Raw genomic sequence first — 26,454 nt, forward strand, 5'->3', positions numbered from 1 at the left:
CGTGATGAAAACTCCGCTGACTCAACTTTGAACATGTCTCCACTATCAGCAGCGCAGCATAGAGCTTCGGCCAGTGCTGCCTTTCTGAAGACTTTCCTGTGTTGGCTGAGAATGGGTTTGGCTCAGAACGAAATAGAATAATTTGCGGATGTAAACTATAAATATTAGGCGTAAACCAGGATAACGCGTCCTTAGGATGGACCCCAATTCCTGTGCGAACAGCAAACGGATTAGCCACGAACAGATCAAAAAGACGGCTCACAAGTAAAAGGAAGAGGTCCTGGAAGTGACTCAGCTCTCTTAGCACCTATGATTCATGTACAAGCACGAGCTTTAGACTCTGTCAGAGTCGAATGTACCATAGCACAAAAAATGAGGATATCAATGTCGGGTTCCTCTTGCCAGGGGGAATCCCGAGAAATCAAACATAAATATATTGGCGGGAATACGTCATGACGTGGCGGTTGGTGATACGGCGATTACAGTACTATTTGGGTGACGTTTCGAATGGCGGCATTTTCACGATTCATTCCGAATTACCCGAAGCCAAGGCGAATTTAACAGAAGTATGCGACTTTAAAACGTTCTCAGAGACTGAATACCGATAGTTGTGATCCATTTAGTTGGCAACGCCAATGCGCGATATTGTTTCATGATACTGATACATGTAGCTGCACGACGCAGCTTGACGTTGTCGATTGCGAAGCCAAGAGCCCATTGGTTTACCTGGCCAACTGCTTGTGCCGATGGCTTTGGGTTGTGCCGTGTCGCAAAAGCTACCAAAATCTGCCGTGCGATGTGACAGGCGATACGAGACTGATTCTGCATTGATTCGGGTGCTGCCTCATTTGGTCCATCCGAAAACCCGTTCGTCCCATAAATGGCCAGCAAAGAAAAAACGAAACAGCATAAACAGTGCGAACAGAACCGAAGGAAATAGGCAACAAAACCAGGACGAAATAAACCCCTGTGGTGAGGACCGAAAACATAGTAAAACATGCGAGGCAACTGAGAACACATTCCCTTTCTGAACAGTTGCACCTGAGGGAAAGGGTTTTGGCAGGACCAGGACCTAGTCTCTGGTTTGCACTGTGGTTGAACGAAAGATCTCAAAACAATTGGGGTAGAGAAAGGGCAAAGAAGTGACGTTTGAGACTGAAGCACCGAATGGCATTTGACCCATGGGCAAGAGGGTGTACCAAGGCGCTGAGCCATATCCGACTTCACCGAGCAGATGGATCAGCTGCAATGAAAGTCAGCAGTGGTCATTGATTATGACAGTTTATATTGCGAACCTCCATATGCGTCGCGGGCCTCAGATCGGGGACCCGAATCTCCATAGCCGGGAGCCCCAGCAGCTGTTTCTCGCTCCCTTGGCGCGCCACGCTCGGCCTGACGGTCGTATCGATCACGGTCGTACCCACCGCCGGGACCACGAGGTCCATATCTGTCACGGTCGTCGCGCCCTCCATACCGTTCCCGACCGTAGTAATCGTCACGTTCCCGGCGTTCATGCCCTCCACGCTCGGCGTCTCGAGCATAGTTGCGGTCGTCATATCGGCGATCATCTCTATAATTACGGTCATATCCACGGTCATAGCCACTGCGGTCATAACCACCGCGATCATCATGGCGACGTTCGTAATTTCGCTCGTATCCGCGGTATCTATAGGAGTCATCACGTCCGTAGCCGCCGCCGCCGCCGCCACCGCCACCGTACCCACCCCGACGTCGGTCATCGAAACGAGGACGGGGATCTGATTCTATTCATGAGTTGGTGAAGGCTCAAGGCAGAATTTATTTGTACAACTGCTTACCTCGTTTTGGTGGACCGAAATATTTGCCTGGAGTAGGCGTGCGGGGACGAGCCCGACGGGCCTTCTCAATACTGAGAGTGCGACCTTCAATTTGTTCTCCCTGCAGGCCCTCTTTTGCGGCTTCAGCCTGTTCTGACGTAACCATTTTGACAAAGCCAAACCCACGGGATTCTTTAGAGTGCGGATCGCGCATGATCTGACATTTTTCGACGTCTCCATACTTCTCGAACATTTTGGAGACCTCAGCCTCGGTTAGACGAGGATGAATGCCAGTTACGAATAGGTTGGAGCCAGGGTTAATGGCACCGTCATCATCATCCTTGGGACCGGAAGGCTCTTTTGGAATACTGTGAGACGATCGAAACCAAGTCCAACAATGTAAGCGTTGGAACACACTAATTGAGAGGTAAAGCGTTTAATACTAGCCAGACAAGGAGTATTACTTACGTTTCGGCATTTCCATTTGGTGACGCTGATCGACGACGTCCGCCATCGTTTTCATCACGGGTCGGTCGAGGTGAGGCGCTTCTGTTGTCACGATCGTAGCGGGGCGCATCGTCTACTCCCAAGATCAAGTGTTAGCCAGAGCTTGCATGTGCGCTCGTGCCAGGCAAAGCGCCGTCATCTACGTGCGCGTTTGTTTGCAATCCAGCTTACCGTCGTAGCGATCACCGCCGGCGGCCTCATAATCCATCGAGGTAGTTGCCATGATAGAAATACAAGAGACGTCGGGGCTGATTAAGAAGAAGAAATATCAAGATGAACGGTCACAAGTGTCCAACGACGAAGGATTGTCAGCGTGTTGATAGATGAAGTTGAGAAGAGCGTGCGAGCTAAGAAGTTGCTCAAGTAGCGTGACGAAGGAAAGAAAAAAAGACAAGGGCAGGATGGCTGAGCGAGAGCTCTGACTGGATGGAATTTGCAAAAAAGAAGGGAAAGCCGATGATTAAGCGGCTGACCACTCACAGCATGTTCCGATTCCAGCCACAAACTCAATCAAATGTCTGGTGGTGACTGAGAGTTGCAGACACCACCCACGAGTTTGCCGGCGCAAACGTACCGAGGTAAGGAAAGATATTGTATTCAGGGCCTGTTTTTATTAATTCCGTGGCTATAGTTCAGTCCACTCAATTAAGGAGGAAATCGAACTATCATCGTGGGCATATCGCCAAGACGATGCTGGAAAACACCAGTTCGTCAACCCCAACCCAGGGTTTCATTATGCTTGCAAAAGGTTGTCAAGGGCGCTTTTCTGCTTGCCTCTGAAATTCCTGCCGGGCCTAAATCACTCGCTTGCGACTCACGGTTTTCTAGCCTTGGTCGGTAACGTCCACCAGTTGTTCTCTTACTCAAGCAGGGGATCTCATTTAATTGGGGTCGCGCGAGAACCCACTATTCTGGGAGCTTCACAAGCACGACGGAATATAGTTGTAGAATGTCTTGTGGTTAATAATCTAAACATATTGACGTCTTGGTTTTGTGACTGAAGACCTCCTGCGATTCATATCCCTGCATCGCCAACATGAAACCGACCACCACCAAAACAAGTTCTTGATCGGTCCCTGTGGAACCTACACTGTCAAAGGGCAGAGAGTGGCACAAGCATTGGACCAACGTTCCGCTGGCATAGATGAATCTAAGGGATAAATAAGTTGCGGGATTGCAACAACATTATCTCAACCTTGCAGGTTGACTACCAGACATCTTCCGGGTCTACTTCATGGCTCTCGCCATCGCTTCGGATATGCTGGCGATCTTTGTCCCTTTTCATAGGCTTCCGCATGTCAAACGCATCCTCGCCAGCCTTGGTTGAATCTGTCGCATGGTCGCCATAGTAATCTTTGACTACTCGGAAGACGCTGTAGCCTAAACTTTTGTAAAAGGCAATTGCTCGGTGATTACTCCTGCGGACGAACAGGTCCACAAACCAGGCATCACTGTCATCTGCAGCCGTTTCTAACTGGTCTGTTAATATTTTACCTATTCCCAGCCTCCGAGCTTCCGGTGCCACAGTCAGGGCAGTGATATGTGCGTGCCATGGGAGGTAATGCTCCGAGTACTTGTAGGTATTGGGTGACGATTCAACCTTGCCCATGACTGGAACGACCAAAAATATTAGCCAAAGTAGTATATCTAGTCTGAACACAACCTACTGTAGCCGATAATATTCCCGTCTTTGTCTTCGCACACTTGGAATAGAGCGGGCCATTTGGCAAAGTACTGCAAATAGAAACCCAACTCGTATGTTTCGGTCAAGGGATCTAGGTTGCATTTTGAGAACTTGTTAACGTCATCAGGACGAAAACGCCGAAAGGTTGCCATGGCCGCTGCGAGCTGGCGGAACTTGTCGATGCGGATGCACAAAGTAACTTTAAATGGTACACGTTGCCTTGAATGCCGATAGGTGCTATGATTCCATAGACCGACGATGCTCCCGGGCTAAAAACACAACACCTATTTTGTATTAGGCAGGTTCTCAAACAAGCCTGCCAATGTGGTTGTATATGCCGGAAAAGATCTGGTGTACTTGAACTGGACGCTCGAGGCGCGACTCTTTGGGATGAAAAATTGACCACCAGTATTTATGGCCGTAGGATTAGCAGTATACTTCAAAGACGCAATATGTGCTTGAGAACAGCTGAATTGGCAGTCCTGCCAATGCTGTGTGGAAACACAAGGACTTGTTTATCACTTCAGTTTCGACCTCTCCTTTTTTTTTTGCGTCGTGTTGCCGACATGCCCTGCGACTCGACAGCATGCAAACTTGAGTTTGTGGTACGTACTAGCCACCAGACAGCACTTCTATCGATTACTACCAACTCCCAATTGGTACCAGACACCAGTTTGAACCTGCCTGGCCCCTCAAGGCGGCTTTGGCTCCACACCTGGAGCCTGATTCTAGACCGCCCCAGCAACTTGGCACTGCACATGCTTAATAGAGCTTCACGCCTTACGAGGGTCTGGGCAGGGACGCGACAACCACCAGACATTCCTTCGAGAGGAGTCTCGCTCTCTCTGCCATCACCTAGGTCGATGTTTAGGTGCTGAGGCATAACGATATATGTGCGAGGGACACGAAGGACGTGCGTTCATTTGTCGACGATTCCGAAACCTACTTGAGCCATTAGCCATATTTTCGAGCTATCCAGGCAGCGCACAATGACTCCATCACCGACCACACCACAACACTCGAGAAACTCGTCAGCTGTTGATAGCCTCCATAACTATTCTCACGCACGAAGACAATCCAGATCTTCTATTAATGACCCCGCGACCCCATTTTCAAATGACGCAAACCATCAGGATAGCATAGATCTGGGGGTCCTGGCTAGCGGAGGCCCGGCTCCCGGCATGGGGAATTTAGCAGACGAACTTGCTGATGCATTTTCTGATTCAAACGAGGAGGACGATGGGGAATATGGGGACCAAGAAAACACTTCACGCTCACGAAACGCCGGAGCGCAGGGAACCACGGCCGACGGTATAGGAGATGACGGAGCTGGCTTCAATTCTACACCGACTAAAGATATTGCCGGTGGAAATGAAAATAGTATTGGATTGCTTTCGCCGCATGGCAGAGGGCACCAGAGGAAAATGTCAGAATACGACGGCAGCGAATATGGCTCCGAGTCAGACCTAGACGCTGCAGGCATGCCGCCAACCTTAATCGCCAAAATCGATGCAATCGAATCTCTCACTCGGAGGGGCACAGAAAAATATGGTGGCCCCGGTGATGAAGTATTCCAACGTGTGACAGACGGTCTTCGGGAATTGGGCCCGCAGTCAACCGTCGAAGGAAATGCGTCCAGGTGAGATATTGCGTTTGGACTGGATGTCCGGACCCTACCAGCTGACCAAGCCACAGGTTAATAACGGCCCATACAGCTCTTACTACACACCTTACACACCAAACTCGCCAGCTGCATGGCTTGACATTTCCACTACTGTCTCCCCTGGCACCTGCACCGGATATTGAGACAATTGATAGCTTAGTACCTCTCCTGATATCTCTATCGGACGACATGCCCAGACCGTCGACAACAGCCTTCAATTCCTTGACAGCCCTTCACTCTATCACATCGGAATTAATCCAAACCCTGAACTATCTTTCAGACACACTACATATGTCTCGACAAACAACAGTCACGGCAACTAGAAGACTAAAGAGCGCAAAGGAGCTCGTGTCCGAGATGCGACGGGAAGAGGAGCTGCGGGAGGAGGGTGAGCGCTGGTTAACTCGAGGCAACTGGAGCCAGCGTCTTCAAAACAGAGAATGTGCAAACGTCTGCGGGGAGGTAATTGGAGGCTTTGAAGATGTTTGCAACGGCTGGCGACAACGACTTCTTGCGCAGACCGAGTCTACCTAGGGTTCACAGGCTTGGGAATGACGAAGTGAGTGTTGCAGTAGAAGTCCATCATGATGAAGACAGCTAGGTTGCAAAGGGTCCAGAAGGGCTAATTAGTCCCTTCTAGATTAGCAGCCGCCCCGTTAGATGGCTCTGGAAGTCGGAAGGCACCCTTTGGCAGATATTAAGCGGTGACGGAGGTGTCGAACGGCCGAGGATGCCTACGGTTGGAAGCGGAAGGGCCTTTCACCCCCATTAATCATAGGGGTAAAGTGAGGAAATAGTGGCTTGAACATTGCTATTGCCTCCCGCGCTGAGAAATGGTATTTGATTTTTGTCTGTCCTTATACCCTCCCCAACTAATACCCAATGAGCAAATACTACTTTCTTATGTTTTCACTGATAGAGAAGAAGATGTGCTACAAACCACCTGTCCAGTGTCTATTGTTACCAAAGTTTCCAAGATCACCTTTCTTCTTCTTCTTTTTCTTCTTTTTCTTCTTCTTCTACTTCTTCTACTTCTTCTTATTCTCTCTCCATCTCTTTATCTCTCTTTAGAGTCAACTAGATATATAACGAATACAACACCTGATCCAAATCGCATGGTGAATTGTTGAGATGCAAAGTCCTCCCTAAGTGAACCGTTGCTAACGTAAATTAAGCGCCTGGCTATCCCATAGAGGCCGTCTGGGATCAGCGAAGAGACCGCCATGTATAGCAATTTTTTGTCACATGGGGGTACAAGGTGATGTTTATTAGGGCAAATCAGGACGTTTGTCTTGCAAACCGCCAAAGGCAAAACGTGGTTGTATAGAAATAATGACAACGCGGGAATTGTCTCCCTTAAAATTTCAATGGGCAACGGGGTGGCGCCGAGTCCTGCGGCTGTGTTTTGCACGCTGGACGCGGCTATGGCGCGTCGCGCGTGAGTAGTGGCATTGAACGCGTTCGGGTTAAACGAGCATTATTATAGCATTAGCATGGCACAATTTGTACGGATCTCCTTCTCTTATTATCACATGCATAAATGCCTTTGAAAAGTCATTGTACAAAGTACTAAAAAAATCGAAGTCTAGAGTCAAATGTCGAAATTCGTAGACCTAGCCGCAGGCACAAATTGTGAGATCCTTGGCCCGTCGAATTGACCATGTGTGTGTAAGCTGTCGGACCGACGACCTTACCCGAGATATCTATGGAACTCGATGCTCTTCAAGTCGTGTACTGCACCTTATTTTTCTTCAAGCAGCTGACCAATACATCTTCAAATGAGCTTGCGCCAATTCGCCGTTCCAAATACTAGTGCGTGTACCCAATGAAAAGAACCGAGTGGTCTTCCGGCGCGTCCAGCATGGCGGCCAAGGCTTGCATCATGGTCCCTAGAACGGGCCGCGCAGTAAATAAACAAATGATAGCACGCGTCATACTTCGCTTTACGTGCGAAGCTCTTTCTCCTACACCCCCGGCATTCGGCCCAGTTACCTATGTAAGTACCTACTAGGTTGGTAGGTAGGTATCCACCATGCAGAGCTATGCGCACGTCAATTAGCACTGGGTGAAAAGAATTTAATGGTAAGAAACTCTGATCTGAAGGATGCAAAAAGGCTACTGAGGTGGGTACGAGAATCCGTTAGGCACTGGGAAGTTAAATAAACACTTGAGAAAAAAACTTGTCACTGTTTAATCCAAGTATGTACATATGTATATGTTTCCACATCAACGTTAGGTGCATACCTACTACCTACCTAGGTAGGTAGTAGACAAGGTTCTAGGCGGGCAAAGCTGGCTGGTTGAGGCAATCGTATCCGCATCATGAAGTTGATCTTTTAATGAAGATTTGAACTTGGCTCCACGACACCACGTGCGCTATTGTGGTGTGTTTGCTGCGTCCGAAATCTAGTAAGACAGAAGTTGAATGATGGAAGTGAATTTTGGGCCTTCTTAAGCCCGCTTTCTTCAACAGCAAGTAGATCGGATGGAGAAGCGAACTACAATAACAACAACATTGGCTACGGCTTACGGCTACGGCTACACGTCTTGCAACAATTTGCAACCAGTCGACGTGCCCCAATGGGGATGGAAGGGAAGTGTGGCGGGATGCCAGCGCGGGACCCGACCTCCCCGGCCGTTTACTCTTCCCAATCAAGTATAGCGTGACTGGCAATCCTTAGCGCGCCGTCGCTGCCCACCACCGCTCCCTCCCAAGTCTCCAGTGTTCAACCTCCCTCAAACAGCCATTTGATATCCGTCCACAAACACTTGGGAGTATCACTCGAGCAAGCTGCAGGATACCTTCCCCCCCCCGGCGGCCTGCAAAGTTGCTCACTGATGTACCCAAGGCTCTGAAACTGGTTTATATCATCATTTCACTGAATGAATGTGCCGATCTATTCTAAGTTACAATTCAATCTAGCCATTCGCTGCAAACAATATCGCTAGTCGCCAACACATCGTATCCCATCGCCGCTCAACTGGTGACCCCGATAAACAGAGATTCCGAAGTTGCAGAATCCGGATTGATATAGAGCATCAAACTGGCGATAAGGGCCGCCGCGCCCCTCAGCATCCGCCACGCATCGAAGATATTGCTAGCCGGCTGGCAGATTCCTGGACCTACCCTCATAACCGACGTCAGCTTCCTCTAGCAGGATCTCAACAGGCCCAATCGGCATCATAGGCCTTGCAAACGGACATTTCGAAGCCCCGAATTCACGCCATATACAATAAAATGCAGGCGGAGGCTTCGTCTTCCTTGGCTGCCACTCTACCTACCCCTCAGAGCGACGGTTCCAACATGGAATCGGTGTCAGTTTCTGGTCGTATTGCTACGCCGCCGCCGCCGCCGTCACTGTCTTTGGAAAAGAGCCGATCCGAGCCAAAAAATAACGTGGAGGGTGGTAGCGGTAGACGACTGCGCAACAAGATGGCCGCCAGCGAGGTGTTGCGACCGACTGAGCTCGATGCTAACGCTGTGGAGAGTGCTTTGCTGCGAGAGCTTCAGCGTCCTCACCGAGAAAGCGCCCCAGGTACGAGCCCTCATAGAAAAAGACAAAGAATAAATGGAGATCGGTAAGTTCATTCCCTGCGGGGTGTAGTGTGTGTTGAGCATACGCCGCCTTCTAACATCAAACAGGTTCATCCCAACTCGTTCTGGACAAGACCTGCAAGCTAGCTTCAGCCTTTTGCACGAAGACGGTTCTCCAGCTACTCCGTCAAAGCAGAAAAAGCGAACCCCTCATGGAGAACTTCATTTTCAAAAGAGTAGGCATATTTCTGCTCCCAGTATATACATTGTTAAGACGTCATTGAATTTGTTGTGCTAATAACAGAGTTTGACAGCCGAGGAAGCAAACCGTACTTTCTCTACCCTTCTTCGTGCTGAGCTCTTTGCAAATTCCGTGCCTCAGACAACCCCACCAGTCCTTTCTCCCGAAACAAAAACCAGGAATTCGTCCGTGGCACAACCCACAGATGGAATAAGAGCCCACACCCCTCCAAACAACAGCCTCACCACATCTCTCCCCTCATCGCTCACGCCGTCAACACCTCACAAGAATCTTTTCTCATACATGTCTCCGCGGCATCTTGGCCATGCAGCTGGGCATCCTACCCCCTCTAAGACACCCCAGAGCCGGCATGGTCCAAACCTGGATACCAGAGCAGAGATATATAGCCTGTCACCAGTTCGATTCGGCAGTCAGCAGATGCTCCTCAGTCCCCGCCGACAACCTCGAGCCGTGAGCAAGGTGCCGTACAAAGTACTCGATGCTCCTGAACTAGCCGATGACTTTTACCTGAATCTGGTGGACTGGGGCAGTGCTAACGTCCTGGGAGTCGGCCTTGGGTCGAGTGTGTACATGTGGAATGCTCAAACAAGTAAGGTGAATAAGTTATGCACCTTGGAAGATGATACTGTTACGAGCGTCTCCTGGATACAAAAAGGTACACATCTCGCCATTGGCACAGGCAAAGGTCTGGTGCAGATCTGGGATGCTGAAAAGACGAGGAGGCTGAGAACAATGACCGGTCATACTGCTCGAGTAGGCTCTTTGGCCTGGAACACTCATATTCTTACCTCGGGATCTCGCGACAGGTTAATATACCACAGAGATGTTCGGGCTCCTGATCAGTGGCTAAGGAAATTGGTGGGCCATAAACAAGAGGTTTGCGGGCTGAAATGGAACTGTGAGGATGGTCAGCTTGCGAGCGGAGGCAATGATAACAAGTTGATGGTGTGGGACAAACTATCAGAATCACCTCTGTGGAAGTTCTCAGACCACACTGCAGCTGTCAAAGCCATATCCTGGTCCCCTCATCAGCGTGGACTCCTTGCTTCAGGCGGCGGCACAGCAGACAGGAGGATTATTTTCCACGATACGGTGAAGGGAACTGTCGTCAACGAAATTGACACCGGAAGCCAAGTTTGCAACATTGCGTGGTCGAAGAACTCCAACGAGATCGTATCTACACACGGATATAGCCAGAATCAGATTGTGGTCTGGAAGTACCCGTCAATGACACAAGTTGCCAGCCTCACTGGCCATACATACCGTGTGCTATATCTGGCGATGAGCCCAGATGGTCGTGTTATTGTTACCGGCGCTGGCGACGAGACATTGAGGTTTTGGTCGGTCTTTGGTCGTCGACCTGGAACGAGAGAAGAGGGAGAAGCAGGCGGTGGCAAGCTCGCGGACTGGGGTATCATCAGATAATATGGAAACCTCAACGTTGACACGGCCGCGATCAGCTTCGTTTGCGCTGACGACAATACTCAGAATCTCATTTCTTCCCTTCTAGAGTACAGGCGGTCCTCCTACAAGCATGTTGTTTACACAGGTTTGGTTGGGCGATAAGCGATTGTTGCATTGGCGTATGGCGCATGGATCATAATATTCGAGGCCAGGGGCAATCCACTTTGTTAAGCTGGTCAAATTTTGTAACTTGTAAAGATCCTTTTCCGTGATTGCTCATTGCTTTGTAGAGCTGGGATGGATCGACGTCTTGACAGGCCGTCCTGGAAGAGACTGCTATTGGTCATATGAATAGTGGGTGGTGGCATGATGTTTTTCGTATAGCGGGCATGTCATTCACTCAGCAGCGTTTATGTTATTACACATACTTGCCATAGCGTGGATTAAGAAACATTGACACCCGATCTGGCATCATATAATCTTCGAGTATGCTCATCAATGAACTAGGAGACGTAATTAGACATTGAAACCGCAAAGTGTCAAATGATTATCGACCTATATCGGCAAGGCCTGCTGGGCTAAATAGGCACTAATCTATTCCCAGACGTCAAACCCTGGCGTTGGGTTTTCACAACTCATGTGTTCTTACATCCTGCACTTATTGGCCCAAGGACAATGCGGTGTTAAGCACCAATGGTAGTGGGCTCAGTTATTTATCAAGAAGCATGGCCCTACAACAGGCCATGCTCACCTTCCAATCAGATTGATAAATATTGCAGGCAATCAACACAATTTCATACATTGCTTAAAGCTAAAATCAGAGCAATGGCCTCCTCACCAGCGAACCCTTCAAAAGCTATCAGGCTTTCGAAAGATTAGCAAACATCGTGTCATTATTGTAGCTTTCTCTCTCGAGCGATGTCCCTTGCTCCACCGTCTACGCTGGTGCTTGTTGCATCAATGTTCTCGTCAAGTAAAGGGATTTTGTCCAAACTGGTAGTGCGGCCCATGTCCGTGCCAGGTCTCGACATTCCATTCGGTGATCGCCCACCATGGAAGTTGGACATCACAGTACCTGGCTCTGGGTCCAACGACTGCAATTGCTGCCCAGCTGCCGACGCTGAGACAATGTCGGGATGAGGTGTCAACAGTGGCGACTGCAACATGAGGTCTGGAGTGTTTTGCCACTTCAGCACCTCGGCCTTCATTGCCTCCAGTTCTTTTTGAAACCGCTTGCCAAAGACATCTATGTAATATGTTGAACCGTTATAAATGCTCCACGCAAAAACAACAAGCAGAAATGCGGAAGAGGCGAATCGACTGTTGAACCAAAGTGGGCAGGGTAGCATTGTCAATACTGCGTAGCTATACTGTATCATCATGAAAGCTGGCTCTTGAAGAGGTTGAGGGAGAGAAAGAACGACTTTTCCAATCCAGGTTTTGGAATAAGATCGTCGAAGCCATGTGAATGATGTGGGCCGGCCAGCCGCGATTTTGTCTCTGCGACGAACAGTGATGAAGAAGTAATAGCTCAACTGCCAAAAAGCATAAGGAATCGTGCTCCATGCAAGCATGGAAATAACATTGGCGTAGGCAGTGGAAGAACCAGGAGCCGAGTTTTTAATAGCCCAGATGGCGGGGAACCTCGATTTTTGGTCCTCAGGGGAGTGCAAATGGACGAGACAGTGAAGTGTAGCACACGGCATTATATGAATAAAAAGGGATGTGACCTTGTCAAAGCTGTGGAATACGAGAGAATTACGCCACATGATGATTGCCACAGCGTTATTACCAAAGGCCAGACAATAAGTTGCGGTGAGGAGCCGCTTGGAGTTGGGGAAGATCCAAATACTAAGAAAAAGTAGCATGTTGACGAAGTAACAAAGATCCGCGAGGAAGTAGTGATACCCGCGGCGATGATACGTGAAAAACCGAATTGGCATGAAATAGACCAACTGGGCTGTGTACCAGAGGTGGAAATACTGCGGATACCCGCCAATTAGGTATCCACTGATGAAGATATTCATAACACCACATATAAAGGATATCTTTTCGCGCAAGGTGATTGCTTTTGTGTCATTCCATTGTCTGCCCAGTTTCTCGACACGCTGTCGCATCCTTTTCCTGTATCGATCAAACTGTTCATCAGCTGAGGGGACGCGGCGCCGCCATTCTTCCACCATCCGGTGACGGGCGAGTTGCGTTCTCGACTTGAATGCATCTTTGGATCGGCGGACCTTGTCAGTCTGAGCTGAGATGCCTTTTTGAAGCTTCTCCAGCTGTTGAGGTAGGGCGAGATTGTCGAGGAGATCAAGCACAGTCAATCGGTCCAACGGCGGTAGAGGGTCCCAGTCGTCGTGATGGGAGCTACTGCCAGAGAAGGAGGGATTCCTAGATAGACGGGGGCTTATAGGTGTAGTCGCATCCAAGCTTGGGGACTCCAGGATTATAGTATCGGGAGGAGAAGAGCTGAGAGGCGGTATAGCATCGTTGTGAGTGTCATTGCTGGAAGACTGGGCAGCGATGGGTTCATCGTCCATTTCCAAGAGATCTGAGAGTCAAGGCAATCATGTCAGCAACCATTCATCGCATCGTGTGACCGAACCCAGCCGCCGCAGACAGCAGAGCTCAGAGGAGAGCCAAGTGACACCATTTATCCAGTCGCTTTCGAAGTAGGGTTAAAGCCAGGGAGACCTGAAGAACCCCAGGAACATGTCGGCAACGACTGAAAGGAACAACACATACCTGTAATCACCAAAAATAGTTAACGCGTAACAGTTTCTTATTGTGATCCGATGAGGGGAGATGATGATGGCATAGCATCACCGCATGAAGCGGTCAGTGCCAGTTCCAAATAGATGTACAATAGTCGCGTTGACTTGTGGCCTCCGGTTCCGTATCTAGCGGGACGAGGGATCACCAGACTGTTCACTGCTACGAGTGAAGCACCTACCAGACCAGACACGTGCAATCGGCTTGTCTGTCTTGTAGGGCCGTGCTGTATGGAGTTGGCTAGCATGACTGGTCATATCAAACAGTCATGTGGAGCACTGGTGCATGCAAGTACATGTAGTACTACGTACTACCAGGGTAGTTGGAGGGTTCAAACCTTGGAGCGCAGAACTCAAGTGCTATTACAGTACATCAACTGACTGAAGTAATTACTTACCTTAAGTACATTTAAGTACCTACTTACCTAAGGTAGGTAAGTACTTAAGTAGGTGAACTTAAGTACGATATATTACGCACCTAAGTCCCTACCTAGGCACTTACTTAAGTACTTGGTACTTAGGTATAGGTAGGTAGAATTTACGAGTAAGAACTTTAGAAGATAACGTGGAATAGACAAGTGATCAAGAGCCGCAGTGGGCATCAGGCACGGAGGGTGGCTGCGGTATTTGCATTCTGACCAATCACCACCCATGGTATTCAGCTAAAAGGCAGCATGCAAAGGAATAATTAGCCGTATGACCTCGTCGTGCAGTTTGTGAACCATTTTGCGGCAACCGGGTGGTTTACTTGAGCCCTGCTGCCCAGGTGCAGTGATCGCGAGCTCTGGTTGGCCGATCCGTGAGGATGAGTGCACCGGACACTAATATTATCATCAGTGGGATGTGTTCTAATACCAAGTAAGTACCGTAGACAGGTACCTGGTAAGTGAGGTACTAGTAAGTTCGAAATTTGTATTTTCACGTGCTATATCACATGATATATTTGCTCTTCGCCATTGCTCCTTGTACTACTACGGGGTAGCTGCGAACCTGAAGAAGTGGGCGCAGGTGTGCAAGGGCTAACACTACGTACCTGAACATAGATGAATGTAAGCAGGTGAGGGTACATACTCGCGCGACGCGTTTGCCATACTACAGACCTCCCACGCGCATCGTTTTACCCGCACCGTCAACTCGACTGCCACTGAATGACTATGAGCAATTGCAGCATCAGGTTTCAAGTTCAGCGCGCGACATAAACGCTCTTCTGAAGAGCCTACAGGCTGCTGGCGGTCTATCACGAGCTTTTTCGTGGACTGCATCCTTGATTCAGTCATTCAAAAGTTCTCCATCAAGCGCCGCCAACCATATTCTCCTTCGCCTTATAATCCTCGGCTGTGCGCGACTCTACAACCATGGGCAAGCTGATACGGCTAGAACTATTTAGTAGGATCTACACCGCTATTGGCATGACTCCCTATTACTTATGGCTACTGACGATCTATATTTCCAGACTTCAAGTCCTACAAAGGACATCACACCCTTCTCTTCGGAGATTCTTACTTCACCTCGATAATCGGGCCAAATGGATCGGGGAAGTCCAATTCGTAAGTTGGCGATACCTTATTTATGTCGAACCACCAAAAAAGTGAACGCTGGATTTTAACATTGCTTCAGCATGGATGCGATATCCTTTGTCCTGGGTATTAAGTCGTCACATTTACGCTCAGCACACTTGAAGGACCTTGTTTATCGTGGCCGCGTTTTAAAAACCTCCAAGATCAACGACGATGGCTCTGCAGAAACGCGGGACAATAACGACGTCGCGACAACGACGGGCGACGACAAAGCTTCCCGAGGCGACCCTAAAACTGCCTGGGTCATGGCAGTTTATGAAGACGATGCTGGCGATGAGCAGCGATGGAAGCGCTCCATAACCAGTTCCGGGGCCAGCGAGTATCGTATCAATGACAGAGTTGTCACGGCACAGCAATACAATGAAGCATTGGAAACAGAAAATATCCTCATGAAAGCTCGCAACTTCCTCGTATTCCAAGGCGATGTTGAGGCCATAGCTTCTCAATCTCCGCAAGATCTTACTCGTCTCATTGAGCAAATATCAGGCAGCTTGGAATATAAGACAGAGTACGAAAAACTCCAGGCCGATGCTGAAGAAGCTGCCGAGAACCAAAACTTCCAGCTACACCGCCGTCGTGGAATCAACTCCGAAATAAAGCAGTATCGCGAGCAAAAGAAGGAAGCAGACAGTTTCCAAAAGAAAACTGAAGAAAGAGATGCGGCCATTGTATCACACTGCCTCTGGAAGCTCTATCACTACCAGACAGCTATGGATGAGTCTAGTGCTACTATTCAAGACCATCAAGAAGATCTGAAGGAACTCAAACGCAATGTGGAAACTTTTGAGGCACGGCTGGAGGATGCTAGGAGGAATCAGAATACGGCTGGTCGATTAGTGGCTCGAACGGAGAAAGAGATCAAGCTGAGAGAAAGGAACATCGAAGATAAAGAGAACGCTCTGTTGCCTTTTGATGAGAAAGTTCACGAGTCTTCACAGCAAGTTGAGAAGCTTCATGTTCAAAGCCAAAAGGTGACCAAAGAGCGAGATGAACAAGCTGCCATCGTGGAAAAGGTCCAGAAAGATATTGAAAACGTTGAGAAAGCACAGGCTGTGTTCGAGAAAGACACAAAAGAGCAGATGAAAAAGCAAGGGCGAGACATTAGTGACACAGATCGAAAGGAATATAATCTCCTTCGGGCGCAAGTAATGTCTCGCTCTGGAACAAACCAGGCAAAATTGGAAAATCTGGAGCGACAACGCAAAGCGGACGAGGTTACTGTTAATAACCTCCGGGGAAAGCTCGACAGCATCACCGCAGCTATAGAAAAAGCTGAAGCGGAGTTGCAAAATATCGGCGAGCGCAGAAGCTCTACCGAGTCGGCGTCCAAGGAAATTTCCGATGAAATCGCAAGGAAGAAGAAGGAGTTTAATCAATTGCAGTCCGAACGTGTAAGAACGAACCAGAAACGGACGGAACTCGAGGAGAAGCTTGAAGATGTAGCTCGAAAGCTGCGTGAAGCCGATGACGGTCGTCGCCAGAATGACCGCGAAACCCGAATGAAGGAGATGGTCACGTCGTTGAAGCGCATGTTCCCCGGTGTGCGAGGCCGCATTGGAGATCTATGCACGCCAAAGCAGAAAAAATACGACGAGGCTGTAATTGTCGCGCTTGGAAAAGATTTCGACTCAGTTGTCGTGGACACCGAGAAGGTTGGCGTAGATTGTGTTCAGTACTTGAAAGAGCAGAGATTTCCGCCCATGACTTTCATCCCACTGGATAATATTAAGGTCAATGCCGTTAATACAGCTATTAAAGGGTTCTCTGGCGCGAGGCTGACAATCGATACCATCAATTTCGACACATCAGTTGAGAGAGCGGTGTCATACGCATGCGGCAGTTCAGTGGTTTGCGATTCCCTGAGCATTGCAAAGCATATATGCTACGATAAAAAGATACCGGTGAAAGCGGTTACTCTTGAAGGGTATATTATTCATAAAGCGGGATTGATGACTGGAGGTCGTGGCCCCGAACCCAAAGGGGGCAAGCGAAAATTCGAAGAAGTCGACGTGCAGAATCTTCAGCGAATGGCAATGAAACTCAAGGATGAAATAGACCGGCTCCCAAAATCTGATCGACGTGGAACGCAAGAGGAATCGCTGCAAATCGATCTTGCTGGATTAGAACGACGTTTGGTCTCGATGAAAGACGAACTTGCGGCCTTCGGTATGAATTGGACGAGCAAAAAGCGAGAGCTTGATGGGTTCAAAAAGGAGCTGAGAGACCTTGAACCAAAGTACAAAGAACAGGTGTCGCAGTTGGAAACTGATAATGCCACCGTCAGCGAGTTCAGGGCGGCGATTGCCCGCGTAGAAGATGAAGTATTCGCCAACTTCTGCAGGAAGCTTGGCTACAGCGACATCAGAGCATACGACGCCTCTCAAGGGAAATTAGAGCAAGAGGTGTCAGAAAAAAGGAACCAGTTCGAGGTGCAGAAGCAGCGGCTGGAGAACCGTCTTAAATGGGAGCTGACTAGGCATGGAGACACGGAAACGCGGATCCGACGAATGCAAGAGCACATCCGACGTTTGAAGCAGGATATCAAGACATACTCGAAGGAGAAGGCCGACATCGAACAAGCCATTCGTCAGGACCAAGATGAACTTGAGGCGTTGCAAGACACACTGGAGCAGCAAAAGGCTGATCTCGCAGACAAGAACCAAAAAGTGAGCGAGGCAAGGACCGAGCTGCAAAAACGGAGCAAGGATATTGAGGCACGGCAGCGTGACATTAACACTTTAGAAACAACAGTGCAAAAGAACAGTGCCAGCAAGTCTGCACTACTACGGAGATGTCGGCTTGAACAAATTCAGATCCCCTTGGTTGAAGGTACATTGGACAATCTTCCGAACGAGGACGATCTGCTTCGACAGGATCCTGATGCAATGGATGTCGATGATGACGAGGAGGACATGATGGACATTGCCCTCGACGACCATGGCATCGCCATCAATTTCGAGGGCTTGGACAATGACCTGAAGGAGGTAATATCCCAAGTTCCTTTCGGTCAAGTGCTAGTCGCAAAGAGTACATTACTAACTTTGGTAGTCTGATGGCCCTGGAGTCGAGGAAAAGTTGACGGAAAGAATATCTCTGCTAGCCTCGGAACTTGAAAAGTTGAACCCGAATATGCGAGCCATGGAACGCCTTGAAAGCGTCGAATCAAGGTTAAAACAGACAGACCAGGAGTATGAAGACTCCAAGACGACCGCACAGGCTGCGAAGGATGCATTTGCCAAGATCAAACAGAAGCGATACGACCGTTTCAACAAGGCTTTCACCCACATCCAAGAGCAAATATCTCACGTATACAAGGATCTCACACGATCTGAGGCATATCCGTTAGGTGGGCAGGCGTATCTCGATATTGAAGAGGACACAGACATGCCTTACCTCTCCGGTATCAAGTACCATGCCATGCCACCACTGAAGCGCTTCAGAGATATGGAACATTTGTCTGGCGGAGAAAAGACCATGGCTGCGCTGGCATTGCTCTTCGCCATTCATAGCTACCAGCCAAGTCCTTTCTTTGTATTGGACGAGGTAGATGCTGCACTTGACAATGCCAATGTCGACAAAATTAAGAAGTATATCCGCGAACACGCCGGGCCTGGAATGCAGTTTATAGTTATCAGCCTGAAGACGGGACTTTTCCAAGATTCAGAAAGTCTGGTTGGCGTATATCGAGACCAGGAAGTGAATAGTTCAAGAACTTTGACCTTGGATGTGAGTTCAAGTTTTCCTAAGCACTACCTTGTATGTACTAATATCGTGTTCCTAGCTCAGAAAGTATGCCTGATGATTTCAATCCCTGGCTCGGGAACCTACTTTGAGGACTCGAGGTCAATGAAGCGTAGGAGACCGGATATTTGAGCCCAATAAGAAATGTGGTTTTTTGATTGGTTCTTTAGGCTAGAAGCCCGGGGAGTTACTGCTACATTAGGGCATGCGAAATATATGCTACGAGCTTGATGACGAACAAGATGAATCAAACTGATAGTCGAGTTTGAGTGGATGGATATGTTGTATATATAAGGCCAGATGCAAATTTAATAGTTTCCACCATTTCCAAAGCAATTTGCGCCTTGCGACGGTTATCTTAAGGGCCCTGCGTAATGTGGCCTCTTAAGACTCTAACTGACTGCCTAGCTAGGTAGATATCGACTAGGTTGCCTCACGTTGTCGGAACTCATCAGCTGGCACCTGAGACCTGCTATGACCGGAGGCAAAGATGGCACCCCTTGGGCGGGATGATGATGATAATGGATTGGTCTTCGTCTTTGAGGGACCAGTCTCCACACGGGAGCATGAGACGTGCTAGGCTTAGAATGAACTTCGCTGGTAGAAGGCTGTGCACGGACCACTGTAAATGGAAAGAAATTTGACGCTAGCCCAACATTGAAGCTAGGTACTTAAGTACTTAAGTACCTAGGTAGGTAGTTACTACTACCACAGTGTAGCAGGGGAGCATACTAAAACTTTCAATCACAACCACAGGGAGGTATATCCTATCTATTTTCCGACGTCGCATCTTGTTTGTTTTTTTGTTTGTGTGTACGTGAATCACTATTCAAGGTAACCCTTGGATTCGTACTATCACCGAAACAAACACCGAGGCCCTTGGTCTGCGCGGCGCGCCATTGATGGTTCGAAGTGGCACGCTTCGTGGCATCGCCGAACCTTGCGCTCGAAATGGTGCTATAGAGACCTAGAGATGCTGAACTTCACGACACCATCCCGCATACATCTCCCGCGCCACTCGACCTTGGCGTAGCCTTTCCTCTCTGTGTATCTTCTTTAGCTACCAGAACCTGTGTCTACATTCAAGTGGTGATGGGGCAGTAGCGACATCTTCCGCGTAAGACACCGGAAAGACGCTGGTCAGTGATTTAAAAGATACCGACACGATACCGATAAGCCAACCGTCGAAATGGATCTCGCCGTTACTCTCATAAAGTCCGTGTTGAGAGCTTTCTATCCGACACGCGACATATTGGTCATGGATGCCCTCATTCTTCACGAAGCGTATGACATTTCCACCAGGACCCTCTGCAGGAAATGCAGCTGCTAATGATGGACTGTTTACTTGCTTAATAGCCTCCGCGATGACGATCTGGCATATCTCATGGCTATAAACACGAAAGATCTGCATAAGATATGCGGTAAATTACGAGAAGATCGCTTCTTAACAGTGTGCGTCTTTCATGTACCTAGTTAGCCAACGACTGAGGTTACCTTCTGCTCTTTACTTTGTTTGTTTGATTGACCGACCCAGACACACAAGATCCGAGCTGCGCGACGGCAACCCTCGGCCAAGTAACCGCACATGGTATTATATCAACTATCGACATACGATCGATGCGATCAAGTGGCGAGTATACACGATCGACAAAGAAGTTCAAGGGGCGCCAGTGCCAGCGAATGAGAAGAAGGAATATTTTTGCAGTTTTTGCAAGGCCGAGTGGACTGCTATGGAAGTTCTTGACAGTGTTGGGCCAAATGGCTTCTTATGTCATCGATGCCACCATACTCTCACTTTCGAGGCGGACCGAACTTCCACTGGGCATGAGCAGTCCACTCGATTAAATGATCAATTCAAATTTATAAGCGAGATTTTGCCGAAGATCGACGCAGTTCATATTCCCGAATGCGACTTTGACCGAGCTTTGGCCAAGGCCCGCCCTGTCGTTCGTGATGCTACACATCAGCGGGCAGCTACCATTGCGGTCGAGAGTGGTCCAAACCGTCCTATGGCTGTCAAAGGACTCACCAATACTGGCCCTCAATCTATCGCAGTAAATATTTCAACGTCAGATGGTCCATCCGCTGCAGAGAAGGAAGCCGAAAAGGCCCGAAAGGAAAAGATTGCCCAGCAGAATGCGCTCCCCTCGTGGATGTCGAATAGTACTGTTACTGGCGAATCCTTCTCCGGAACACTTAGCGACGGGCTGATTTCGCTCAAACAGGATGACGAAAACAACACCGCATCAAAAGGCAAGAAGGTGGACGCAAACACTTCTGCGAAAATTGATGATATATTCGAAAAGCTCAAGGCTGAGCAAGCTGCAGAGATGGCTAAAGGAGTCATACCTGGCGGGAATGGCGAAGATTTTGACTCGGAAGAGGAAGATGGGGATGAAGACGAATTCGAAGACGTTCCTGCAACTGGAAATACATCCAGTCTAGGCACGCCAAGTACCGCCGCCGTCAAGCGTGAGGTTTCTACTATACTGTCACGAGATGGAGATAGTGCGGATGAAAGAGCAGCCAAGAAGGTCAAAGTCGAACAAGAAACTAAGAAAGAGTCTGAGGGGCCTGAAGGCGATGACGATACCGGGGATGAGGATGAGGACATGGAATTTGAAGATATTTGATCGGGGGTATGGATGTTCGGAGCTTTCCGAAGCGAAAATTGGCCGGGTGGTCTTTTGATAGCGAACGGAATCAGTCCCAATGCTTTATACATTTTCCTTTTGTGTCCTTATTTCCTGACAGATGGCTTGATCTATTGATTTACAACCTGGGCCAAACTAGGGATATCAAGTACTTAGGCGCCGTAGGTATGTCTTTAAAGTTGTCATCTCTGATGACAGGATCGTGTATATTCCGTCTCTACGGCGAGATGTTGGGGGGCGCGGGGTGCGAATATATGGAGCCCACCAGATGAGAAGCATAGCTCGTCTTGAGCGTTCGTTTGACAAGGAGGTTCAAGCATTCATATTAAATAAAGGTGACGCCACGGAAGTCCAGGCCGCCGCCGCCACCACCACCATGTCTCCCAGCACGACATCCGAACATTGAAGGTGCATGCAGCCGTACCCCTACCGCCCGGTGCGGTTCTTTAGCACTTACTTCCTCAGTTCAGACTTCCAAACGTTCAAGAACAGAATACGGAGTAGGACAACCCGTAATTATCTAACGAGGCGTGTGGTGAAAGCGCGCGCGTCACAGACAAGACATAGCCGGCACCCTCTCCATGCTTTGTAATGGCCAGCAATCTGGGGTTTCCACGCATTTACCTGCTACCTAGTCATCTCGAACCGTCGCAGCTTCACTATTTCGAGGAAGCAGTGCCGTCCATCACCTACGACATCAATGAAGCGGATCTTGTGCTAGGTAAAATATCGAAACGAGAGCGCGCCGAATTCGAATTAAGGCGGCATAATTTGAGGATTCAACCAGACTCAGTCTCAGGCGGAGATTTCCATTCTACCGCGCCCGACATTGCACTTGTAAGGCGCGAAGCTGTGGAAGAGCAGCCCAGCTCGAAACGTCGAAAAGAAGGAGACGCCCAACATCCAGATTATCGAACAGCGGAGAATAGTAGGGTTCAGGTTCTCAAATTGTCATGGTTGACCGATTGTCTTGCCCAAGGCAGGCTTCTTCCAGTTGACAATTACCTCTTGTATGGAGGCTTCAAAATCTCGTCACACGTCGGCTCCGGCGGACAGCAACCTGAGACGCAGAATATCTCCACTGGTGCAATTCTTCGCCGTGCCGCCGAGGACCATGCAGTGAATACCGCAAATCGGGCGGAGTCGTCATCTTTGCCTTTCAACCTTCATGATCCACGCCATAGTAGACACCCGCCACCCCCATTGCAACGACAGACGACCTCCGAAAATGACACCAGGCTTCCCGAGATTCCAGAATTCCTTCACACAACATATTCCTGCCAGCGGCCAACGCCTTTGCATCCTCCAAACGAAAAGTTTATCCTGGAGCTCAAAAAAATCCGAACTCTCAGACTTCTCCAGGGGAACCAGATCGGGGTACGGGCATACTCGACATCGATTGCCGCGTTATCAGCATATCCGCATGTGATCCAAAGTTCCCATGGCAAGTAATATGATGCCTTAAAGAGGCAATGTAATCCACTACATTATGCCTGGTTTTATCGGAAAGAGGCTAATCGAAATGGACTTTGGAATAGACATTGAGCGGTTGCCAGGCTGCAGCACTAAGATTGCTGAGTTGTACCAAGAATGGTTGAAAGATGGTGAAACCAAAGAGACGGCAGCAGCAGCATCAGACGCAAAGATGTCTACCTTGATGCTGTTTTACGACATATGGGGTGTAGGCGATACTACGGCTAGGGAATTCTATAACAAAGGTAAGATTGTGACCAGGTATCCGCAATTTATATGCAGCAATAATCAAATGTTGACTTTGTAATCTTCAAAATGAAAAGGATGGAAGGATCTGGACGATCTCGTGGAATACGGCTGGTCGTCTCTCACTCGGGTCCAGCAAATAGGGGTAAAATTCTATGACGAGTTTCAACAGATGATCCCCCGACAAGAAGTTGAAGAAATCGCAAGTCTAGTCCTTCAACACGCGCGCAAGATTGAGGCTGGTTTCCAAATGGCCATTGTGGGAGGCTATAGACGAGGGAAAAAGGAAAGCGGTGACGTGGACGTCATTCTAAGTCATCGAGACGAATCACAAACCATGAATATGATAAATGACCTCGTCGTCAGTCTTGAGCAAGACCATCTCATAACGCATACACTCAGTTTATGGACCAAGAATAGTGAACGAGGCCAGCTCCCGCTTGCCTGGCGAGGGGAGGGCGCCAGGCGCGGATCTGGATTTGACACGCTTGATAAAGCCATGGTCGTGTGGCAAGATAAGAAAAAAGCAGGAGATGATGCACCGCATCGAAGAGTGGACATCATCATCAGCCCGTGGAAAACTGTTGGGTGTGCTTTGCTGGGATGGAGCGGCGGCACAACATTTGAACGAGATCTTCGACGATATTGCAAACAAGAAAAGGGCCTGAAGTTTGACAGCAGCGGGATTCGCCGTCGCTCCGACGGGACATGGGTGGACTTTGAAAGCCATTATACCGCGTCGGACGAGGGCCCCGGCCATGACGGACGTTGTCCACAACCGGCACCGGATATGGATACGGCTGAGAGGCGGGTTTTTGAAGGGTTGGGCTTAACTTGGCGAGATCCAACAGAAAGATGCACAGGGTGAATGAAGGAACGAGTGGATAAATACAAGTCTCTACAGTATATGTATATGTGTGGAGAGGCGAAATACGACCTCGGCTGCTGTCCTTGTCCCTGAATTGATTGTTTGTGCGAGGTGGCCAACCAGGCGGTTTGGCCAACTTGGAACCATGGAACCGCCGCAACATCTATGAACAAGCTCAATTCGTAGCTCGAAGGAGAAATTATGGTGCTGGATCGCGATACGTGTCCTTCCGCACTGGCTCCGAATGAAGAGTTAGATGAGACAACGGGAAATTACATGCACGTCTCCGCTCGCCGGCGAGATTTAAACCACCGAGTCCGAAGCAAGACTAAGTACCTTGGAAGGTAGGCCTAGGGATGCCAGTGTTAACGACGTTCAAATTTCAATCATCAGTTTCTCAAGCTCGCTCTCTCCCTCTCTCTTTAGCGGCTCATGCTGACTGCACGACTTTTAGGCATACTACTTACTTAAGTACTTAAGTAATTGATCTTTTTCTACAAATGTATCCACCCATCGAGGTCAGCACCTGCCCCAGGCTAGATATTGGTTACAAGACCGTGGCCGATTGCGGTCGATCTGGTTGGTAGCAGCACGGCCCCCTCCGGAGCTTTCAGTTCAGGGCAGTGAGCGTCGGTGCCGTCAACATGCTCCTACTATTTGAATGCAGGAACACGACATCTGGACAGGGCACCTGGGCCCTTTGTGCCGATGGCCCGGATAGTTTCAACGTTGCCAAGGCCGGTGTGCCGACTCGCCAGACGCCATGTCTTGTCGATCAAACGCCAGGCCCTGCACGGCGCTATGCGATCCCCCGCCGAGCAACCTTGACTTAGCTTGTCAGTTCCAGGCAGCTGGCTAGCTGCGTAGTCATCACAGCCATCAATCGAGGAAGGCGACGGGATAGCGAGGAGTCTTTCCCTACTCCGTGCTTACAGTGGATGTTTTATTGATAGGCCAGGCACGTAATATTACGCCAATGGTGCTCGACCTGTGGTCTGATACTTTGGCTACCAGACTTGGCAAGCCTGCGCATGGTCCGAGCCCGCAATGCCGCCACCCCGCCGCTGTAGAGCCCGCAACCAACATTGAAGCACCAACTCTGTTCCGACACATATGCAGCCTCTGTCAATTATTGACATTTACAATCAATCTCCGAAATAACTAAATCACAGGGCCCTCCATGTATAGTCCGCTTGCGCGCCCATAAAGCCCACATCACCACCCGCTTTCGTTCTGACTCGGCTCCCCCCCTAAATACGGCAATACAGCCCCGAGATATTCTGTTTACTCTAGGTTGCAAGCGCATGCAAGAACCATTCACAGACACAAACATATTGAAGTAATAGACTCAAGTTGACATTACAAGAAAAATGACCTTCATTCTCGAGCTCCCGAATCATTACAGGTCAGTTCTAAGCCTCCTGCTTATGTACCGTTACCTTACGTCGAGCCAATCGCCTGCAACTCTTGTCACTTCAAAGACACTGTGCAATGGCCCAGATTTAGTCATGCTGGAGGCACATAAACACTAGTGCTAACGTCATGTCTGTCGAGTCACGGTACACAGCTTGGTGCTTGCTGTCGCCAGCAGTACCTTCTTTGTCAACACTTTCCATATGCTGCGAACCTCCCAGCTTCGCAAGGCTAGTGGTATTGTGTACCCCAACTCATATGCCTCGGCGGAACGGGCAGAAAAGGATGGCAAAGCTTATGCCTTTAATTGCGGTACATTTTGCCCCGAGCTCTCCCCAACATCACTTCTTGATATCAGGCAATTGACTGGAGAACATAGCCCAGCGTGCTCACGCAAACTTTACCGAGAATCACACGTCATTCCTCGGCGCCCTCCTTATTAGTGGCCTGCGTTTTCCTATGGCGGCAGCTGCCGTAGGTGCTGCTTGGACCGTGTTTCGCATTCTGTATCTCTTCGGATATACCAGCCAGGCCGGCCCCCGGGGTCGAACAACGTAAGTGCATTTGTTCCCAATAGCTACAACTTCTAGTCTTCCGTTGACCTTTTTTTTTTTTGCTGTTGGAGATGGTGCTAACATATTTATAGTGGTGCCCTGGGTTCTATCTTGGCAGATCTTATTCTGAAGTTCATGGCTGCTTACACGTCTGCTAAGCTCGTGTTTGGAAACTGAGCCAGGAGACTATTCCTCATCGTACAACGACGCTTGGGGAAAAAATGGCGGGATCTACAGTTTGAATAGTAGACGCATATATGCCAAGGAAGACAGCACAAGGAATTGGACGCATCTGACGCTTGTGAT

At 49.1% G+C, this 26,454-nt stretch overlaps 10 protein-coding genes across 10 annotated transcripts; 7 read left to right on the forward strand and 3 right to left on the reverse strand.

Moving 5' to 3' along the window:
• Positions 1-1,223: 1,223 nt before the first annotated feature.
• On the reverse strand, positions 1,224-2,526 carry G6M90_00g088700 (uncharacterized protein; the record flags this gene model as incomplete). The annotated part of the gene is made up of 5 exons (XM_066131336.1): positions 1,224-1,243; positions 1,296-1,763; positions 1,818-2,164; positions 2,265-2,376; positions 2,475-2,526. The coding sequence occupies 5 exons, from the start codon at positions 2,524-2,526 to the stop codon at positions 1,224-1,226; spliced, it is 999 nt and encodes a 332-aa protein (XP_065987436.1).
• Positions 2,527-3,510: 984 nt separating this feature from the next.
• naa20 (N-terminal acetyltransferase B complex catalytic subunit naa20) lies at positions 3,511-4,139 on the reverse strand (the record flags this gene model as incomplete). Its single annotated transcript, XM_014686758.1, has 2 exons — positions 3,511-3,914; positions 3,971-4,139. The coding sequence occupies 2 exons, from the start codon at positions 4,137-4,139 to the stop codon at positions 3,511-3,513; spliced, it is 573 nt and encodes a 190-aa protein (XP_014542244.1).
• Positions 4,140-4,976: 837 nt separating this feature from the next.
• On the forward strand, positions 4,977-6,184 carry G6M90_00g088720 (uncharacterized protein; the record flags this gene model as incomplete). Its single annotated transcript, XM_014686757.1, has 2 exons — positions 4,977-5,626; positions 5,683-6,184. 2 exons carry the CDS (start codon positions 4,977-4,979, stop codon positions 6,182-6,184), a joined length of 1,152 nt encoding a protein of 383 aa, XP_014542243.1.
• Positions 6,185-8,954: 2,770 nt separating this feature from the next.
• On the forward strand, positions 8,955-10,872 carry Fzr1 (Fizzy-related; the record flags this gene model as incomplete). Its single annotated transcript, XM_014686756.2, has 3 exons — positions 8,955-9,229; positions 9,294-9,421; positions 9,500-10,872. 3 exons carry the CDS (start codon positions 8,955-8,957, stop codon positions 10,870-10,872), a joined length of 1,776 nt encoding a protein of 591 aa, XP_014542242.2.
• An 872-nt stretch (positions 10,873-11,744) lies between these two features.
• Positions 11,745-13,391, reverse strand: G6M90_00g088740 (uncharacterized protein; the record flags this gene model as incomplete). Its single annotated transcript, XM_014686755.1, has 1 exon — positions 11,745-13,391. One exon carries the CDS (start codon positions 13,389-13,391, stop codon positions 11,745-11,747), a length of 1,647 nt encoding a protein of 548 aa, XP_014542241.1.
• A 1,586-nt stretch (positions 13,392-14,977) lies between these two features.
• psm1 (Structural maintenance of chromosomes protein 1) lies at positions 14,978-18,998 on the forward strand (the record flags this gene model as incomplete). Its single annotated transcript, XM_014686754.1, has 5 exons — positions 14,978-15,008; positions 15,076-15,169; positions 15,240-18,183; positions 18,248-18,925; positions 18,981-18,998. The coding sequence occupies 5 exons, from the start codon at positions 14,978-14,980 to the stop codon at positions 18,996-18,998; spliced, it is 3,765 nt and encodes a 1,254-aa protein (XP_014542240.1).
• A 1,131-nt stretch (positions 18,999-20,129) lies between these two features.
• tfa1 (Transcription initiation factor IIE subunit alpha) lies at positions 20,130-21,573 on the forward strand (the record flags this gene model as incomplete). The annotated part of the gene is made up of 3 exons (XM_014686753.1): positions 20,130-20,224; positions 20,297-20,392; positions 20,475-21,573. The coding sequence occupies 3 exons, from the start codon at positions 20,130-20,132 to the stop codon at positions 21,571-21,573; spliced, it is 1,290 nt and encodes a 429-aa protein (XP_014542239.1).
• A 612-nt stretch (positions 21,574-22,185) lies between these two features.
• G6M90_00g088770 (uncharacterized protein) lies at positions 22,186-23,046 on the forward strand (the record flags this gene model as incomplete). Its single annotated transcript, XM_014686752.1, has 1 exon — positions 22,186-23,046. The coding sequence occupies one exon, from the start codon at positions 22,186-22,188 to the stop codon at positions 23,044-23,046; it is 861 nt and encodes a 286-aa protein (XP_014542238.1).
• A 37-nt stretch (positions 23,047-23,083) lies between these two features.
• On the forward strand, positions 23,084-24,181 carry pol4 (DNA polymerase type-X family protein pol4; the record flags this gene model as incomplete). Its single annotated transcript, XM_066131337.1, has 2 exons — positions 23,084-23,312; positions 23,391-24,181. The coding sequence occupies 2 exons, from the start codon at positions 23,084-23,086 to the stop codon at positions 24,179-24,181; spliced, it is 1,020 nt and encodes a 339-aa protein (XP_065987323.1).
• Positions 24,182-25,551: 1,370 nt separating this feature from the next.
• Positions 25,552-26,325, forward strand: MGST3 (Microsomal glutathione S-transferase 3; the record flags this gene model as incomplete). The annotated part of the gene is made up of 4 exons (XM_014686750.2): positions 25,552-25,586; positions 25,749-25,906; positions 25,974-26,148; positions 26,241-26,325. The coding sequence occupies 4 exons, from the start codon at positions 25,552-25,554 to the stop codon at positions 26,323-26,325; spliced, it is 453 nt and encodes a 150-aa protein (XP_014542236.2).
• Positions 26,326-26,454: the final 129 nt, after the last annotated feature.

This window comes from Metarhizium brunneum, chromosome 5 (genome assembly GCF_013426205.1).
Source record: "Metarhizium brunneum chromosome 5, complete sequence".
NCBI lineage: Eukaryota > Fungi > Ascomycota > Sordariomycetes > Hypocreales > Clavicipitaceae > Metarhizium > Metarhizium brunneum.